Genomic DNA, 20,060 nt, shown 5'->3' with positions numbered 1-20,060 from the left:
ACCGCTAGAGGGCAGCCTACCTCTACGAGAAACCTGTAATGGTAAAATATCCTGAACTCCAGCTCGTAGGGATGTGAACCGTCCCTTCCTGTTTTACTGGCGATCAGAGAGAAACATTGACGCCGTGATAGAGACGCGCAAGCTCCGATTATGTCTGGAACCGCTGACTCCGTCCAAGACCAGGATTTTTGCTTGCCTACGTGAAACCGGCAACCAGCAATGTCGCCTTAAAGCGCATATATGGCACTTGACGAGTTATAGTCTACAAATATATTTTGTATCGCGCTGCTGCAACCCTTGCTCCTTCTTCTGTCAATGATTGTCCTACCCATATAAGCCTACTCATGGCGGAGACCAAAATTATATACCATATCGACGAAGAAGAAACCCCTTATTTAGTGAAACTGACGGTTTCTCCGGAAAAAGTCACGTTGGCGGATTTTAAAAATGTCCTCAACAACCGTCCGGTCAACAGTTATAAATTCTTTTTCAAATCTATGGATCAGGATTTCGGGTAAGTAGGGAGAAATACGATTTTCTTATATTGTAGTGTGCTTAATATTCATCAAACCCGATCACACCCATGATCGACTCAGCATTATGGCAGTCACATGCCTTACAGACGCTGTCAAACCTGGAAAGCGTTTAGAACGTTTCGTTCTAAACGTTCGTTGTGACGTTGCCACATTGTTACATTGTTGCTGCTGGCACCTGCTTTGAACCCGTGTTCTAAAGTGCGCGTTCCTGCGCGGGTGCGTGTGCTCGACTCAGAGCCCTCCACCACTGTGGCAAGCCACTTTAACATTTCCGTCCTTTAAAATCAAAACAGAAGTATCGAAAATCGTAATTACGATTCTAGCACAAAGCGAAGTCTTTCGGAGTTCCAGATAATAAAGGAGTTGCCGAGTTGTGACGTTTGAAGGGGCGTGTCGATTGAAATATAGATAATAGACTATTATGTATCTAGAATCTATACAGAGGTCAGTAAGTGGATAGTAGGTCTGTATGGAATGCAAGTTAATCACTCAACTTTCACGGTCACCTTTGTGTAACAAAACCAGTTACTAGTGAGTAATCCAGGACTGACTAATACCTTTTCAATTTCAAGTTTAATTTTCACTATGAATTGGATATTTATTGGACTAGTACTTATTCCAGTAGTCACTGGTATTTATTATATAAGTCTTACTCATTTTTTCCCTAACAAGTGACAAGTAGCCTGACTATGAAATTGTCACTGGCAGCAAATTGCAACTTAGTCCTTTTTTTAAAATTTCAGTAACAGTTCTAGCAGTTACTGGTTTCTATTACTGTCTGAATTGCAGGTAACCATGTAATTTAGTAACAAAAATAGCATTTTTTACCAGTAACAATAAAAAAGTTACTTTAATATTCAGATACTCACTGTTCAGTGACTAGTAGCAAAAATAACACCTACTAATATCTGAAGAGACTCAAAAAGTCTAGTGACTAATTAAATAGACTGAATTACACAACTGAAATAAGTACCAACAGGGGCGACATTGGGAGGTATCAGTATCAATTTAGTCTGGAAATCCCTGATGCCAGCCCCGCTTTAATTTGGAGCGGTTAGCCAAGTCCAGGCTAGGTTCTACAGAATGTTAGAGAGTGAAAGCAACACGAAACGAAAGCAAAAGCACCCTCATTTGAAGGTCTGGCAATCCGTATTTGCATTTGCACTCTGGAAAACAATAAAAGTTTTTGCAGTGTTGAGTAGTGTAGCCAATCACAAGGATTTCTATTGATTTCTTGAATGCAAATTCAAAGAAAGAAAGTCACTGCTGAGTTTTTGACCATATACTGCAAAGTTTCAGGAATGACATCTGCATATTTATGCACTCTCTAAATAACAGTGAATGACAGTCATAACCTTAGCAATGGATGGGACAAAAATCTATCGATTTATAGATATATAGAAATAGATGTGCTGTGCATTAAGGGTAGAGCACCATCAGTGATTTAATTTTAAAATGGGGACTGGACAAGCCTCTGCAGACAGCAGGCGTTTAGAGTGAAATTAGTCAAATGATTAGTGAAAAAGATGGCATATTTACTAATAAATACATAATAAATACTAGTTAGTTTTAATGAATAAATGTGAAATGGCTTGCCACAGCACCACACATGCACTGCAACAGAGCTAATTTTGTCAACTCCAGTGGCATGCTTCAGTTGTCCACATGGTGCAAATATATCATGGTTGTTTCCTAATACAGTGTCTTGTGTTGTAACTCCATTTGACAGTGACTTGTGCTCTGGTTTTTCTCGATTTGAAGCTTTTGAAGTTAAGGCCAGGCCTTCAGATGCATTGTAACAGAAAATCTGAACACGACATGGCAAAGTCAGCCTGCTCTTTGAAAGGTGACAGCACCTTTTAGAACTCTAAAACAAACACACTCCCAATTAAGTTAATTAAAATTGATCAGAATTGCTTCCATGTTAGACCGACGGGTCAGATGCACTGACCAGTGTTGACCAGATCAAAAGAAGACATCAAACATAATCTTTAAATCCGCTGAACATCTCACAGGTCCTAATTTGTTCAGACAGCAAACTCAGTATAGCGGATTTTCAGTCATTTTCTGTCACTTCAAAATGACCTGCAATAGAGTGAGGTTAGTTGAGGGGATGTGAGAGTCTGTGAACCAGCAGCTGTCAGGCAGAACTGTCACTTTCTAATTTGTCAATGTCACCCAACATGAATGGATCAGTTGCCTAATATTTCCAAATGGCAAACAGGCTGTCAGATAAAACAAGCAGCTGTCCATTCAGCTTTCTATTTCTCTGTTCATTTTGAAATTGAGTCAAATTTGAGAAGCATTCATAGTCATTCACAATAGGTCACCTAGTGTTTTGAGTAGGCAATATTCTAACAACACTGAGTGTATTCTAAAAAGAAATGATGCTCATTAGAAACAGTGTCTGTTATATTACATGCTATTTAATTTAATTATAGTAGCAATAAGAATAGCAGTGCAGAATTACAAGCTGTTCATTTCACAGTACTTAAGAAAATACAACATAATCAATCAATAATCTGTATCTTTAATAGTGCATATAATAAACAGTCTTCTAACTGGGATTGTCAATTTTTCTTTTAGTTTCTTTTAAAGGGTTAGTACGCACAAAAATTAAAATTATGTACTTAATTACTCACCGTCATGTCGTTCCAAACCCGTAAGACCTTTGTTCATCTTCAGAACAAAAATTAAGATATTTTAGATAAAATCCAAGAGATTTCTGACCTTGCATAGACAGCAACACAGCTACCATATTCAAGGCCCAGAAAGGTAGTAGAGACATCATTAAACATCAGTGGTTCAACTGTAATTTTATGAAGCTATGAGAATACTTTCTGTGCACAAAGATAACAAAAACAGCTGGTTCAGCTATTTATTTATTCAACTCAAATTACATTCCTCAAAAGTCAAATGAACTGACTAAAGGCCTGTTCAGACCAAGAATGATAACTGTAGCTATATATGTTAGTGATCGCACACAACTAGGGTTGCAAAGGGGCAACTTTTCATGGAAACTTCGTCCAGGGAATATTGGAAATATTCCAGTTTGGAAATTTATGGGAATTAATTGGAAATTTGGGGAAATTTAGAGAAGCTGTATCATAAACACCTATAAATTTCCGCATTTTGTTTGATCATGAGCTGACATGCATGCAAACTAATACAAATTTTAAAAATGACATCTTTGGATTTTTTTTTGGAATCTCTAGTGCTTTCTTCTGGGATTCAACTTAAAAAAAAATCATTTATTCAAAACTGAAAACTTTACTATTACTTTTTATTCATTTAGCACATCCTTGTTGAATAAAAGAATTGATTTCTTTTCAAAGAAAGAAAAAAAACAAACTGACCCCGAACTTTTGAACAGTATTGTACTGTTAAACAAGGATTTATATTAAAAAAAAAATGCTGTTCTTTTTTCTTTTTCATTAAAGAATCCTGTCAAAAAAAGTATCACAGGTAATAAAAAAATATTAAGCAGCATAAATCAGCATTTTAGTATGATTTCTGAAGGATCATGTCGCATGTGACAGTGAAGACTGTAGTAATGGTGCTGAAAATTCAGCTTTTTCATAGCAATACATTATATTTTAAAGTATATTAAAACAGAAAACCTTAAATGTTAAATTGTAATAATACTTTACAGTATTACTGTTTTGTTCTGTATTTATGCTGAAAAATAAATGAAGGCTTGATGAACATAAGAAATCATAAGAGATGTTCAAAAACATTAAAAATAGTAATCTGTCCAAACTTTTAACCAGTTCTGTACTTCTGTTTGATACTGGCTAGCAGAAGGTATTTGTAATATTTATGTAATATACATGAACACTAAACATAATGAACATTTTGATATTCTGTGTGCAGGATTCAAGAAATGATCTGTGCATGTTATAGAGGAATGCACAATGCATGTAGGGTGTGTGGCAGTAAGCAGGGTGCTGTGTGCATGTGATTGAACAATGTGTAGGGTAGAAATTCAACTAAAATTGCATTAAATCTGGTTGTTTTAACCAAGATTGTGCTGCAAGTTTTTCTTCTCAGCTACATTTACATTCCCAGTTCCTGCAATTTAGCAAATTCCCAGTTTATTCCCAATAATTCCTGTTAATTCCTGTATATTCCCGTTAATTTCCAAGGAAAGTTTCCAGTCTTGAAAATTCCCAGAATTTTGCAACCCTATACACAACACAGTACCGTTCTGTTGACTGTCAATGTTTTTATCGTTCATGGAAAAATGTAAATCTGAAAAAGTGTTTCTAACAATATTGCTTTTCTGTTTTATTGTCGTTGTTTCTGTAATGTGATTTGCAATGGTAGTCTCTTGATTATTTATGTTCAGAAATGACTGCCTCATTTAATCTGATAAGGCTCAAAGAAACAGGCACAGAAATTAAGTGGTTTGTCTTGGATAGAAATGCGGTTATTTTTCTTCATTTCAACTTGAATGCTTTTTAATTCCACATAGCTGCCATTCACCAGACCCTTTTAAACTCATATGCACTGCAACGCTTGTTGGTGTTCTAACACAACCTTCTAAAAAAACTTGCTTTTCCTGTTAACATAGGATAGTTTACTAACAGCGTTGCTTTCCTGTCACACCTAGCACTGAGTGCACAGTTGGCCCTGGTGACCGTGAAGTTGATGGCGTGAACAAACAACGCTTGACCTTCAATGCCAGACTGCTATAGTTTACTAGGTTCTCCTTGGCTACTTTGTTGTACTAAAATGTGAAGTAACAACATATGTTGTGCAATTAACTGAATTTTAGTTTCAATTTTGTTTTTGGATTCGAATGATTATGAAATAATCAAGATAAAACAAATACTATTATTTGATTTAAAATGGCGTTTTTGTCCTTCCTTAAAAGCCCAGACTTAAAGCATTTCTCTGTTTTGTCCTATTGTTTATCATTTTTTAGGGCCTGAGCACCAATGGTGCGAGGACCCTATTGGAATTGCTCAGTTTCTTCTTTTTCTCCACACTGTGAAAAATAAAAAACACAATTTGTTGAGTCAGTTTACAATAATTTGTTACCCTGCTGCCTTAAAATTTTAAGTTCAGTCAACTAAAATAAGTTTATTCAACTTGAAATGTTAAGTTGTACTAAGTAACAACTTACATATTTGTGTTTGCTAAACTTAACAGATAAATACGTAACCCAGCTGCCTTAATATTTTAAGTTGATTCAACTCAAGTATCTAATTTGTCACTTAGTATAATTTAACATTTCAAGTTGAATAAACTTTTTTTGAGTTGACTGAACTTAATTTAAGGCAGCCAGGTTACAAATTATTTTAAGTTGACTCAACAAATTGTTTTTTACAGTGCAAAATGAATTGCATTTTTGTGGACCTAAACATGCTCTAACTTATGAAACTTTGCACACACATCAAATGTGGTGAAAATTTATATCTAATATGGGCTTCAGAAGTGGGTGTGGCAAAATGGCTTGATAGCGCCACCTAAAAAGTTTTAACGAAGTGCCCCTCAAGCTGTTTCACATACATGTACGAAATTCGGTAGACACATGTAACACACCAATACCTACAAAAAAGTCTGCCGTCACGAAGTCCGAAACCCAACAGGAAGTCGGTTATTTTTAATTTTCTAGCTAAGTTTTGTGCCGTTTTGCCATTGCCAGGCTTTGTATGTACACAAACTAATCATAGAGATTTAAACAGATCAACACCAAATTTGGTCAGTGTAATCTAAAGCCCTTTGTGACGTTAAATTGCGAGTTTTCGTTAAAGGGTGTGTCCATTGCGGCATGATAACCTTCCATGAAACAGAAAGTTGTTATAATTCAGGCATACAATGTCCAACTTGCACCAAAGTTAAGATGTTTGATAAGAGTCCTGTCCTGAACACATGTCCATGCCAATTTTCAGTTATAGTCATAGCGCCACCTGCTGGCAACAGGAAGTGGCATGTTTTATACTCTAACAAACTCCTCATAGAGATTTAATGACATCAACATTATATTTTGTTAGTCTACTGTAAAGGCCTTTGCAATGTTGAATTGCGAAGATCTTGAGTTTTCGCTAAAGGGCATGTCTGTGGCGGCCTGACAAATTTCGATGTTTCACCATGTAAAAGGATGTTGTTATAACTCAGCCATACAATGTCTGATCTGCCCCAAACTTCACTCGTTCGATAAGAACACATCTAAAGGCCAATATTCGGTTATAATAATAGCGGCACCTGTTGGCAACAGGAAATGTCATGTCTTACACTAACTCAAACATACCAAGTTCAATCTGCACCAAACTTCATATGTTTGATCAAAGTCATGGCTTGAAGACACCTACATATTCAGTCATAGTCATAGCGCCACCAGCTGGCAGCAGGAAGTTTGGCACATATAAATGACTTTGACATATTCCTCCTGTATTTACCACTTTAAATGCATATTGCTCACCGTTCGCTGTTTTCCTAAAGCCACCGGGTGGCGGTGAGCCTGGATGCGAGGGCCCTTTCACCGCTGCTTGCAGCTTTAATCTTATTTATTTTTGTTGTATTACTGACGAGACTCAAAAATAGATTTTTTTGAGGGATTTTTCTTTAAAAAGTTACATTACATAGCCTAGTATTAGTTTCTTCTGTGGTATGGAAATCAAAATACACTTGATATACACTCCTAATCATTAAACAAAATGGTGATTACAACATTGATCAAAATAAGCATGATTATGATTTTTTGCCATAACCAAGCAGTCCTACTTTGAGGTTCAGTATGCTGACTACAAAACTATGAGTCACAGCTTGGATCTGGACACATTTCAGAACCATAAATGCGTCCCAGGGGGAGCTGATTTATTTTGTGTGCAGCTAAATGCGGCGAACATTATTTTTAGACAGCCTTGCATTGTTCATTCTTCTACCATTCATAAAGCAGGAAGAAATTCAACCAGCACAGTCTCAAAAATGGGCCTCTGTAATGTGAGTTAGTCAACATTTACATTTACAGATCAGTGATGAGATGAACCTATGAACTCTGGGATGGCATAGAGACACACCCCTTATTATCACATCATAACTAGCCCTACAGTGTCCAACATAAACATGGCTAATCCCACTATTACTGCCACAGATCCCCACCATGTGTGTCCTCCGAAATAATAAACAGCATTCTGCTGCTTCTGATAATATCTTCTGATATTATCCACCACAGTCTGTTAATGCCCCTGTAAACCGGCTTTGAAGATAGACAGCAACGGCAGACACCCAAACACCATCTCTCTGAGGGCCGATGCGTGCCTGAGTTACCTCCATTTCACTGCTGCTGCTGCGTGTGATTGTTGGCTAACATAATCTTAAATAAATCTGATGTGTTTAACGGGATATCAGTGGAGCGTATGAATGAAGACTGGGAATAATGATCCAGATGGATTTCATTGCTTTTAAGCTGCCTTTGTTCAGTACACGCTGCGCTCGTGTTTTAACTAATGGTTACTCTGTAATGGATTCCTCAGTGTCAGGCCAAGTTGATGTATTTTTTATCAGCCCCCTATTGACTTCACAGAAAGATTTCAGATGTGTTTAATTTTTAAAGTGCTGCTGTCGTGTGTTGTGTGTAGGGATGCGGTTGGCTGGAAGTGATGTGGAAGTGGCACTCTGTTCTTAACAGCTTGTAGGTGAAATAATCTATCTCATGGTCTCATTCACTAACTGATTATCAGGAATTAACCGAACTGAGTTGGCCCTCGTCTCGGGCCTCATTATTTGTTATAGGATCATGCTGAGCTGTGCCGCAGCTCACAGATGGAACGGTCTCACATCACAGGAAATCCCTGAAGCAGATAAATGATATCATGACCATGTGGTTGCTAGTCAGAAAAGCCCTATAGATTTATGAATAAGGGCATGGGCATGGTTCATAAGTGTACATACCCCTTGCAGAATATGCAAAAATGTTAATAATTTTAACAAAATAAGAGAGATCATGAAAATTGCTTGTTATTCTTTATTTAGTACTGACCTGAATAAGATATTTCACGTAACAGATGTTTACATATTCTCCACAAGAGGAAAAAATAACTAAATTTATAAAAATGACTCTATACAAAAGTCTACATACCCTTGAATCTTAATACTGTGTGTCGTTTCCTGAATGATCCACGACTGTTTTTCTGTTTAGTGATAGTTGTTTAAGAGTCCCTTGATAGTTCTGGACAGTTAAACTGCCTGCCGTTCTTCAGAAAAATCCTTCAGGTCCCACAAATTCTTTGGTTTTCCAGCATTTTTGTGTATTTTAACCCTTTCCAACATTGACTGTATGATTTTGAGATCCATCTTTTCATACTGAGGACAACTCATAATAGTTGCATATGAGTCCCTCAGTTGTCCTCAGTGTGAAAATGTGGATCTCAAAATTATACAGTCATTGTTGGAAAGTATTACGATTCAAGGGTATGTAGACTTTTGAATGGGGTAATTTTTATAAATTCAGTTATTTTTTTCTTCTTGTGGAGTATATATAAACATCTGTTACGTGAAATAGCTTATTCAGGTCAGTACTAAATAAAGAATAACATGCAAGTTTCACAATCTCTCTTATTTTGTTAAAATTATTAACATATTTGCGTATTTTGCAAGGGGTATGTACACTTATGAGCACAGCTGTTTATTGATTTTAATATATTAGGTAGCTTTCAGACCTTGCATAGACAGCAACACAACTGACATGTTAAAGGCCCACAAAGGTAGTAAGGACATTGTTAAAATAGTCCATGTGACATCAGTGGTTCAATTGTAATTTTATGAAGATACAAGAATACTTTTTGACTCTAATGAATGCGTGTCAAAGACTGACACGGAAGAGAAGTAATTGTTGAATTAAGTTCAGATAGTAGTTTAAATAGTTGTAAGAAGTGTTTAAGCTTAAAGCTGACATAATTACCCAGAAGAACAGATTTATACTCTAGTGTAACCGAAGGCGTTACCTTTCCTCATGAGTTTGGACAAACCACACTTCCTTATGGCTACCCCCACACTCCTCGCTGTATGTTGCTGTATATTGTAAAGACCTCTTGAGAGGACACAAACACTTCCTACCCATGACTAGAGTTACACCCCTGTTTCCTGTGCTGGGTTCAGGACGCTTGAACAAACTGCAACAGCTCTCCTTGTTTTGTGACTCTTTCCAAAAGACCATGTTATTAGCAACCACATGCTCCCGCTCTACTCACCTCCTTGGTCTCAGAGCCGTGTGGGTGATGTGACCTGGAAGTTCTGGAGGAGCAGAAAGGAAGACGATATAATTACGAGAGGCTGATGGAATTTCTCAAGTCATAATGCTCCATCAACACATTTTAGCACTGCACAATATTGATTTTTATGTTTGTGGTCGAAATATGATTACTGATGTTACATCTATTCCTCATTTATTCATTTAGCAGATGCTTTAATCCAGTAGGGATCTGGAGGAATTCTGCAACACGAGCGGTTGCCATAACATAAGTAGCCAGTAACATAACAAGTTAAAAAAGGTTTGAAAATGTTAGAAAAGCACAAGCTAGTACATGACAAAAAGCAGAGTGGAGTTTGTATGCAAACCCATAGGGCTAATTTGCCATGTGTTCCCTCAGGAGCTTCTAATGGGTTTTTAGAGTGGCTGTGTTCAATTTAGGATTAAAATAAGACTGTGGTTAACATTATCTGAAGACACTCTTCATATCATAATCTGCAACATGCACTCATACCTTAAATCTGAACTGTGAAACCTTTTTCAGATGTTTCTCCTATGAGGGAATTGTTGACATATTTGTTGTTTGGTATTTGAAGAATTTGAGAGATGTTTCGGTTCATGTTGTTCTGTCAGTTTTGATTGCAGATGCTAAGCTCTGTGATCTTTCTAAAAAACTGGGTTGGAAACTGAGAAAAAAAAAAAAGCCGGAATCAAATGGTTTTCAGGATTTCTTGCAGCATGATTCCCAAGTCTCTTCTGCTCACCAAGCCTGCATTTATTTGGTCTAAGTAATTTGGTTTATATTTGAATATATTTTAAAATGTAATTTATTTCTCCATTCACATGATCCTTCAGAAATCATTCTAATATTCTAAATATAGTATCTATTCTAAAAATATATTTTCTGTTTAAAAAACAATTACTATTACTATTATGTTGAAAACTCCAAGCTTTTGAATGGTATGGTGTATAATGTTACAAAAGCTTTTTATTTCAGATAAATACTGGTATTTGGAATTTTTATTCATCAAAGAGTCCTAAAAAAAATGTACTTAACTGTATTAAATATTGATAATAATAATAAAAATGTTTCTTGAACAGCAAATCAGCATATTACAATGATTTCAGAAGGATCATGTGACACTGAAGACTGGAGTAATGATGCTAAAAAAATCAGCGTTGAAATCACAGGAATAAATTATATTTTAAAATATATTCAAATAGAAAACAGTTATTTTAAATGGTAAAAATGGTTAAAAAAACATTAAAAACCTTACTGTTCAAAAACCTTTGACTGGTAGTGTCGACCAGTGTGGTCCGATTCTTGAACAAATGACTAATGTAATGGTTATTTTTAATGTACCAAATACACCGTGACTAGTATCGTCTGATTAATGAGCAAAATGGCTCTTATGTACCTTTTTTTTGTTGTTGTTATTTTAGGAACCAGCTCTTTTAAAGGGGTCATCAGATGCTAAGTTCACTTTTACATGTAGTTTGAACATTAATGTGTGTTGTCAGTGTATGTACAAATCTACCCTATAATGATAAACAATCCATGCAGTGGTTTTTAATGAATCTGTAAAAATAATATTCCCTTTTTCAAATCGAGCCATTTTCAGATGCCTGTCGTTGTGGCGTCACACCCACAGAGGCCGCTCCCACGATAGTTGATTGACATGAGTGTCTTACCTCAGATCAGCTGTAACAGTCCAACCTCCATGTTTTGATGCTGGAGCAGGGATGTAAGTTAGACAAAAATTGAGCGATTGAGGTGTTGTGTTGCTGGATGTAATAATGAACGTAGTGGTCATCATTTACTCCTGACATCTGAGCCGCTAAAGATGCAGTGGATTACGTTGTTTGTGAAGGGAATGCGTCTCCTGATCTACATATATCCGTCTTTGTTCACGCGAATCATTCGTGATCCAGCTTCACTTACAGCAGAAGTGAGCATAAGGGTTTTTTATGAATCTTTGTGATCACCTTTCCTAATAATGTGCTAGTTAGCAAGTTTAACAGCTAAACGTGGCTAAAGTAAACATGCTCGTAACTCCACAGAGAGAAGAGAGGGGCAGGGCGAGCAGAGCTCATTTGCATTTAAAGCAGCCTCGACCAGAATGAGATGATTTTTGCAGAGCTGATTTTGGCAAGGTAAAAAGGGTGTTGTTTTACACTACCATTGAGAATTTTTAACCAAAGTATATTAGAGACTTTTCATTAAGACCCTAAAGAATCATATCAACTTGTGGAAAATGGGCATCTGATGACCCCTTTAAAGGAGAAGTCTACTTCCAGAACAAAAATTTACAGATAATTTACTCTACACCCTTGTCATCCAAGATGTTCATGTCTTTCTTTCTTCAGTCATAAAAAAATTATGTTTTTTGAGGAAAACATTTCAGCATTTTTCTCCGTATAGTGGACTTCAATGGTGCCTGCAAGTTTGAACTTCCAAAATGAATAGTAATAAACAATCCCAGATGACGAAGAAGGGTCTTATGTAGCGAAACGATCGGTTAGTTTCATAAAAATAATACAATATGTATACTTTTTAATGTCAAACGCTCATCTTGTTTTGCTCTGCCTGAACTCTGTTTTTTTCCGGCTTATGACAGTTAGAGTATGTCGAAAAGTTCCATCTCATATTCTCCCTCAACTTCAAAATCGCCCTATATCGCTGTTTTACCTTTTTTGTTAAGGGTGTTTAATCTTCTTTGCATGTTCAGTGAAGTGAATCAGAAACATACAGCACAACTAGTATAGTAAGATTTCCGAACAACTACTTTGATGAACCAGTTCTTTTTAGTGAATCAAACAAATACAGGGAAATCAGTGTAGCATGACTCCTGAACAAATTAGTCTAATAAACCGGTTCTTTTCAACAAATCAAACAAATGCAGCATGACCACTGAAATCTGATTCTTGATCGAATTACTCATATGATCTGGCTCTTTTTAGTGAATCAATATCATACAGTGTGGCCAGTGTAGATAGAGTCTTAAATCTATCAAATGACTCTTATAACTTATCCTTTTTAGTAAATCAAACAAATGCAATGCTACCAATGTACTGTAGTCTATCTGTTGAATGATATATGGGACCCTGGACTACAAAACCAGTCATGAGGGTCAATTTTTGGATGCATAGTTTGTTAGGATAGGACAGTATTTGGCCGAGATACAACTATTTGAAAATCTGGAATCTGAGAATACAAAAAAAATCTAAATATTGAAAAAATTGTCTTTAAAATCATCCAAATGAAGTTCTTAGCAATGCGTATTACTAATCAAAAATTAGGGTTTGATGTATTTAAGGTAGGAAATTTACAAAGTATCTTCATTGAACATGATTTTTGGCATAAAAGAAAAATTGATCATTTTGACCCATACAATGTAATGTTGGCTATTGCTACAAATATACCTGTGCTACTTAAGACTGGTTTTGTGGTCCAGGGTCACATATTGTACACGGATATATTGTACATCCCAAGTAATCCTATTTTGTCAGGCTGCATATGGATCCTTAAGGGATCTTGCCAGTCTCATGTGGTTTGTATGTGTGTGTATGGACTAGGCCTGTGCTCAGTGACAGAAGACCAGCAGGTGTGTGACTGCTGAACTCGACTGGGAGGGTTAAAGGGTAACTGTGTGGTATTTATGTTGGGAATTTACAGCCTGGGATGGACACTCTGCTAACACACTCACTCACTCTATTAATAACCTCCTGTGCCCTGACACCCTTGCTGTACCTTTCACACATATAAATGTGGCCACACTTGAATGTATATATACGTGCAGCCCCTTAGTACTCATAAACGCTCACACACTTAGAGAAACATTAGATCTACATTTATACTAAGCCACTTTATCAGTCCAGCAACAGCAGTTTTAGTAGGTAATCTGGAATGTGCATGAGGTACTAATGAGGCCTGTTGTAAAACGGAGTAGTTTTCAACAGAGTAGTCGGTCAACAGGGGCGTTCAGCATTCTCATCATGAGCAGCCAGCAGTTGAGAGCTAAGTGGAAAATTCCGCTGTTTGAGCGTGACATGCTTTCAGTATGCCTCAGCTTTTGCAAATAGACGGGAACACTGGTGTGCAACCCTGGGTGCTGCTCCCTAACAGTTTGTGTTCTTTCCCGCAGAGTCGTCAAAGAAGAAATCTCCGATGATAACGCCAAGCTGCCCTGCTTCAACGGCAGAGTGGTGTCCTGGGTAAGTGAGACGGATGGTGCCCTCCTCTTTGTGTTGGACAGATTGTGACATTACGAAATATCAGCGTATCAACCCTGCTGAAAAAAAGCCCAGCTTAAAACAGCCTAAGCTTTTTAGATGGTCTCTCTGGCCAGTCTGTTGGCTGGTTTTAGAGGAACAAACACAGGGAACAAATTCCTGAATGAATGATTCTTATGAATCGGTTCATTTAGTGAATCAAACAAATGTGAAACCAGTGTAGTCTGATTCTTGATCAAATGTCTCTAATGAACTGCTTCATTTTAGTGAATAAACTAATAAAGCACAACTAGTGAGCGAATGTCTCTTATGAACTGGTTCATTTTAGTAAATCAGACAAATACAGCACAACCAGTGTAGTCTGATTCCTAAACAAGTGACTCTTTTGAACTAGTTCTTTTTGGTAAATAAACCAGTGAAGTGTAGATAGTGTAATCTGATTATTGAATGAATGACTCTTATGAACGGGTTCATTTTAGTGAATCAAACAATTACATCACAACCAGCGTAGTCCAATTGTGCCACAAAATGCTTTTTATTGTTTGAATTTCTTAAAAAATTACAACATTTTAAAGCTAAGATCTTGTCTGTGTGTTATCAGTTTCCTCTTTCTTCTGCAATGTTTTTCACTGCGTGAGAACATCATGTGTAGAGCGCAGCATTGTTTGTCGGACATGGGAACAGTAACTAAGGAGGGCGGCTTTTTGTACGATAGTATGAACTATTCCTTTTCAGTGAAAATACCCAATAAAGCGCAACTAGTGTAGTCTGATTATTGAATGAATGTTTCTTATGAAGTGATCCTTTTTAGTGATTCAAACCAGCGTATTTGGATTCCTGAGGAAGTGATTCTTGTGAACTAGTTATTTTTAGTGAATAAGCCAATAAAGCATAACGAGTGTAGTCCGATTGTTGAACAAATGTCTTTTGTAACTGGTTCATTTTAGTGAATAAGACAAATACAGCTCAACCAGTGTAGTCTGATTCCTAAACAAGTGACTCTTGTTAACTAATTCTTTTTAGTGAATAAATGAATAAAGTGCTAATAGTGTAGTCCGATTATTGAACGTATGTCTCTTATGAACTGTTTTTTTTTTAGTGAATCGATTAAATAGCACGATCAGTGTAGTTTGATTCTTGAACAAGTGACTCTTATGAAATGCAACTAGTGTAGTCTGATTATTAAACAAATGTCTCTTATGAACTGTTTTATTTTAGTGAGTCAAACAAATACAGCTCAACCAGTGTAGTCTGATTCCTGAACAAGTGATTCTTGTAAACAAATTCTTTTTAGTGCATAAATCAATAAAATGCAACTAGTGTAGTCAGATTATTGAACAAATGGTCTCTAATGAACTGGTTCATTTTAGTGAGTCAAACAAATACAGCACGACCAGTGTAGTCTGATTCCTGAACAAGTGACTCTTGTGAATTAGTTCTTTTTAGTGCATAAATCAGTAAAATGCAGCTAGTGTAGTCAGATTATTAAACAAATGTCTCTAATGAACTGGTTCATTTTCAGCAAATCAGACAAAATACAGCTCGACCAGTGTAGTCCAATTCTTGAACAAGTGACTCCTACACTCTAAAAAATTAAAAACACAATTTGTTGAGTCAGCTTAAAATAATTTGTTACCCTGCTGCCTTAAAATTTTAAGTTCAGTCAACTAAAATAAGTTTAGTCAACTTGAAATGTTAAGTTGTACTAAGTAAAAACTTATATATTTGTGTTTGCTAAACTTAACAGATGGGTAAGTAACCCAGCTGCCTTAAAATTTTAAGTGGATTCAAATCAAATATCTAAGTTGTCACTTAGTATAATTTAACATTTCAAGTTGAATAAACTTTTTTTAAGTTGACTGAATTTAAAATTTTAAGGCAGTCAGGTTACAAATTATTTTAAGTTGACTCAGCAAATTGTTTTTTACAGTGTATGAACTATTTATTTTTAGTGAATAAACCAATGAATAAATCAATAAAACTAGTCAGATTATTAAAAGAACGTCTCCAGTTATGAACTGGTTAATTTTAGTGAATCAAACAAATAGTGCGACCAGTGTAGTCTGATTTTCAAACAAGTGACTCTTATGAACTTTTTTTTAGTTAACAAACCAATAAAGCACAGCTAGTGTAGTCTGATTATTGTATGATTGTCTCTTATGAGCTGGTTCATTTTAGTGAATCAAACAAATACAGCGCGACCAGTCTCTTGTGAACTAGTTCTTTTTACTGAATCAGTAAAACACAACCAGTGTAGTCTGATTCTTGAACAAGTGACTCTTATGAACTAGTTCTTTTTAGTAAATAAACCGATAAAGCACAACTAGTGTAGTTTTTAGTATTGAATGAATGTCTGTTATGAACTGGTTCGTTTTAGTGAATCAAACAAATGCAGCTCGACCAGTGTAGTCTGACTCCTGAACAAGTGACTCCTGTGAACTAATTCTTTTTAGTGCATAAATCAATTAGTGCAATTAGTGTAGTCCGATTATTGAACAAATGTCTCTAATGAACTGGTTAATTTTAGTGAATCAGTCAAATACAGCACGACCAGTGTAGTCCAATTCTTGATCAAGTGACTCTTATTCCTGAGATTCCTGAACAAATTACTCCAATGAGCTGGTTCTTTTTAGTGAATAAACCAATACAGCATGTTCAGTGTATTCTGATTCTTGAATCAATGACTCTTATGAACCAGCTGTTTTAGGTAAATCAAAACCATTCAGGCGTATTTCAGTTGGCCAACCAGGTAAATAGATAAACACCAGCTTGGTCAGGCAGGGAGACCATCTTAAACCTGTTAAGACCAGAAAACCAGCAGAAAAACAGTCCATGGTGTTTACACAAATGATGTTTGTACTTTGTAATCTTTGATTAAACCGTTAAACTTGCTCTGCCTCTGAAGCTTTTTTTTGTGTGTGATGATGACACCAAAGCCTTTTGAAACAATTACAGTACAAACCACTTTTTAATATCTGTTCAATTCCCAGTGGATAAAATCAAGTCCTCTCTGACATTTTTCTCATTGAATATGTCCTGTTTCATGTCGCATAAAAGTAAAATGGATTACATCTAAATTAAACTCTGTGACTTTATTATATCAGTAAACTTCATACAAATACAGGCATGATTAAATATTTACACGTGATAGTTGCAGCAAAAGCAAGGCAATTTATCCGATTAATCTGATAATTGCCTCTGAAATACACATCTACACTCCTACAAGCAGGTGTTACACCAGTAGTGTCGTGTAGAGTTGATGTGAGGTGCAAAATACAGGTTAGTGGACTCCAGCGAGCCTCCAGCTGCAGAGAGCTGCACAGACATGCTGAGATACATGACATTGAGCTGTGCTCCACTGAAATATGTGCTTCACTGCCTGCTGTCCAAACACGGAGACCTTCGGTGTGCCATAACATGATCACTGCTGTAACAGTGCATTGGATTTCTGCCGTACTTGAAGGTTTTATCATTGATTCATGCAGAGAATATGAACAATATGGTTATAGCCTCAGGTATCCACATCCACCACCTATTATAAGGGTCATGAAAGCACTTTACCACATCATAAGACACCTTTTTAATCTCTGACAAAATAAGGTGGAGGAGTCAGACCACTCATAGAAATACTTGCTATTCTATTGCATGCAATTCAACTGGACCAACCTGAATTTTTTTGTGTGATTTGAGCAAAGTGTGCATCAATAATAGGGCTGGGCAATATGGTCCAAAAATTATCACAATAATTTTTTTTCATATCATTCGATATCGATAATTATCACGATAAATGTCAAATTTTTATTTCTTTTAAGTTTAGAGGCAGATTTTTGCTACAATGTGAACGGGGTGCTCAACCCTGGTACTGGAGATCGACTTTCCTGCAGAGTTCAGCTCCAACCCTGACCAAACACACCTGAACTAGCTAATTAGAATCTCAAGGAGCGCTTGATAATTACACACAGGTGGGTTTGATTAGGGTCGGAACTAAACTCTGCAGGAAAGTCGATCTCCAGGAACCCCTGAACTAGATGGTTAAATGTGGCTTTAAAACATTCTTTATGGTCAGAACATGACAAACGCTTCATGTTTTTTTTAATTCTTCACACTTTTTCCAGTCATTTTCCTTAACAAGATAAAAATCTTGATAGAAAAAAAAATTCTTAGTTTTGCATGTTTTATTGAGTAATATTGGTTCAAATCAAGAAACAGGTTGTGTTTCCTGATAATAATAATAATAATAATAATATAACTTTTTTTGTCTCTTAGAAATACACATTTGATAGTAGCTTGAGTTAGGACGCAGATGTAGATTTATGTTCATTATCAAAATCAGTAATATCTGTAAAAAATTGTAGCAACCTCATTTTTATATGGTGAAATTTAATTATTTTTACTGTTTGAGTTTTTTTTTTTTTTATTAACCATTGCTCTTCCATAGTATAATCCATAAATCATGATAATAACAGTTAAAACCACAAATATAGCACCTCCATACCATGGTAAAAATGTAATATGGTTCCTAGGTATTTGTATGAAAAACAGTCTAAATACATTTATTATAAATGCACATATGCTATAGCTTACTTACAAAAAAAACCCTAATTATATTAGTAATGGCATATTATGTTGAATAATATGTTGAAATAGCCACCCAGGGGCTTTATTGAGAAGTCTGCCAAGTGAACTGACTTGCCTTAATGCGTCAATGTTTCACACTCCTGTCTGCTCAAACAAATGCACTCTCTTCTCTTCCTTCTGCTGGTCTACTTATTTATGCAGGGCTAGTAGTTAGTCTGGAGAGTTTCTTCCTGAAGCTTTTGTGGGTAATTGTGTGTGTGTGTGTGTGTTTGGCTGTAGTTGGTGTTGGCTGAAGGCACACATTCGGATGGGGGATCTCAGTGCACAGAGAGCCACAAAGAGCTGCCACCACCCTTGGAGCGAACTGGAGGGATTGGAGATTCCAGACCCCCCTCTTTCCAGTGAGTAATACTGTGCACATAATTTGTCTGACATTTATTACTCACTTTTTAGGCCCGTGGTTCACCACTAAGGTCTGATAAGGACCTGATGTTATAACCTGATGTCTGACAAATAAAGATAATGAAATTAAATTTCAATCAAGGTTTTTTAAAACGATACATTTCACTGTATTTTAGCTTTTTAATAGGCCTTTCTTCTGCATTGCAATCTCTGGACAGTTTAAGACATGTTAAGGCCTAAAAATACAACTGTTCAACACAGAAGAAGTGTATTTAAGTCATTGTATGAATTGTATAAATGCACTTTATATGCATTGTGTTTTTGAATAATCAAAAAAATACATCTGCAAATGTCTGCATGAACTCAAAACACACTTTTGACAGGCATTACAAAACTGCTGATTTGATTTGAGTTGTTCTGAGTTCCTGACCACAGTCGCAGCAGTAGCAGATGTCTGTTATCCAGCTGGAGGGAAAATATCATTCTTGTCCTTCCGGGAGCCACATGTGTGAATCACAGTCCAATTTCAGCGACTGTCTCTTGAGCTGCATTTTAATAGGATACATGTTTGCCCCACAAAGTTCAATGTGTTTGTTTGATTTGCCAGCCTTTATGCGGTCAGGTCTTCAACCAGTCATGTTAGCAATGCATGCTTTCACTCATATGCAGCTTCCCACATAATAATTCATGTTCTTGGGAAAATACCAGTTATAGCAATTATAGCTGTCATAAAAATCAAAGCTCATGTTGGATTCAGGAATCTTTCTTGGACCTATTCGTTTTTAGATTTTATTAAATTGACTCAAACACTTAAAGGAATATATTATATAATTGTATATATGCATACCAAGCCTGCATTTATTTGATCCAAAGTACAGCAAAAACAATAACACTTTGAAATATTTGTACTATTTAAAACAAGTTTTATATTTTAATTTATTTTGAAATATCATTTATTCCTGTGATTTCAAAACTGAATTTTTAGCATTATTACTCCAGTCACATGATCCTTCAGAAATCACTCTAATATTCTGATTTGGTGAGCAGAAGAGACTTCTTTAAAAAACATTAAAAATCCAACTGTTCACAAACGTTTGTCTGGTATATATACATAA

The 20,060-nt window shown here is 36.1% G+C and overlaps 1 protein-coding gene across 3 annotated transcripts in view; it reads left to right on the top strand.

Moving 5' to 3' along the window:
- Positions 1-76: 76 nt before the first annotated feature.
- The window catches only part of dvl1a (dishevelled segment polarity protein 1a), a 45,940-nt gene continuing 25,956 nt past the window's right edge, over positions 77-20,060 (top strand). For 2 of the 3 annotated variants that reach the window (XM_051096043.1, XM_051096042.1), the window contains exons 1-3: positions 77-514; positions 13,878-13,947; positions 18,823-18,944. In XM_051096043.1, the coding sequence (XP_050952000.1) occupies positions 345-514; positions 13,878-13,947; positions 18,823-18,944 (362 nt within the window). In that variant the 5' untranslated portion in view covers positions 77-344. The remainder of the gene's footprint in view (positions 515-13,877; positions 13,948-18,822; positions 18,945-20,060) is intronic. The other variant, XM_051096041.1, reaches the window with a different exon arrangement.

Source organism: Labeo rohita, chromosome 23 (assembly GCF_022985175.1).
Source record: "Labeo rohita strain BAU-BD-2019 chromosome 23, IGBB_LRoh.1.0, whole genome shotgun sequence".
NCBI classification, from domain to species: domain Eukaryota; kingdom Metazoa; phylum Chordata; class Actinopteri; order Cypriniformes; family Cyprinidae; genus Labeo; species Labeo rohita.
This window is presented reverse-complemented; position numbering and strand designations above follow the sequence as displayed.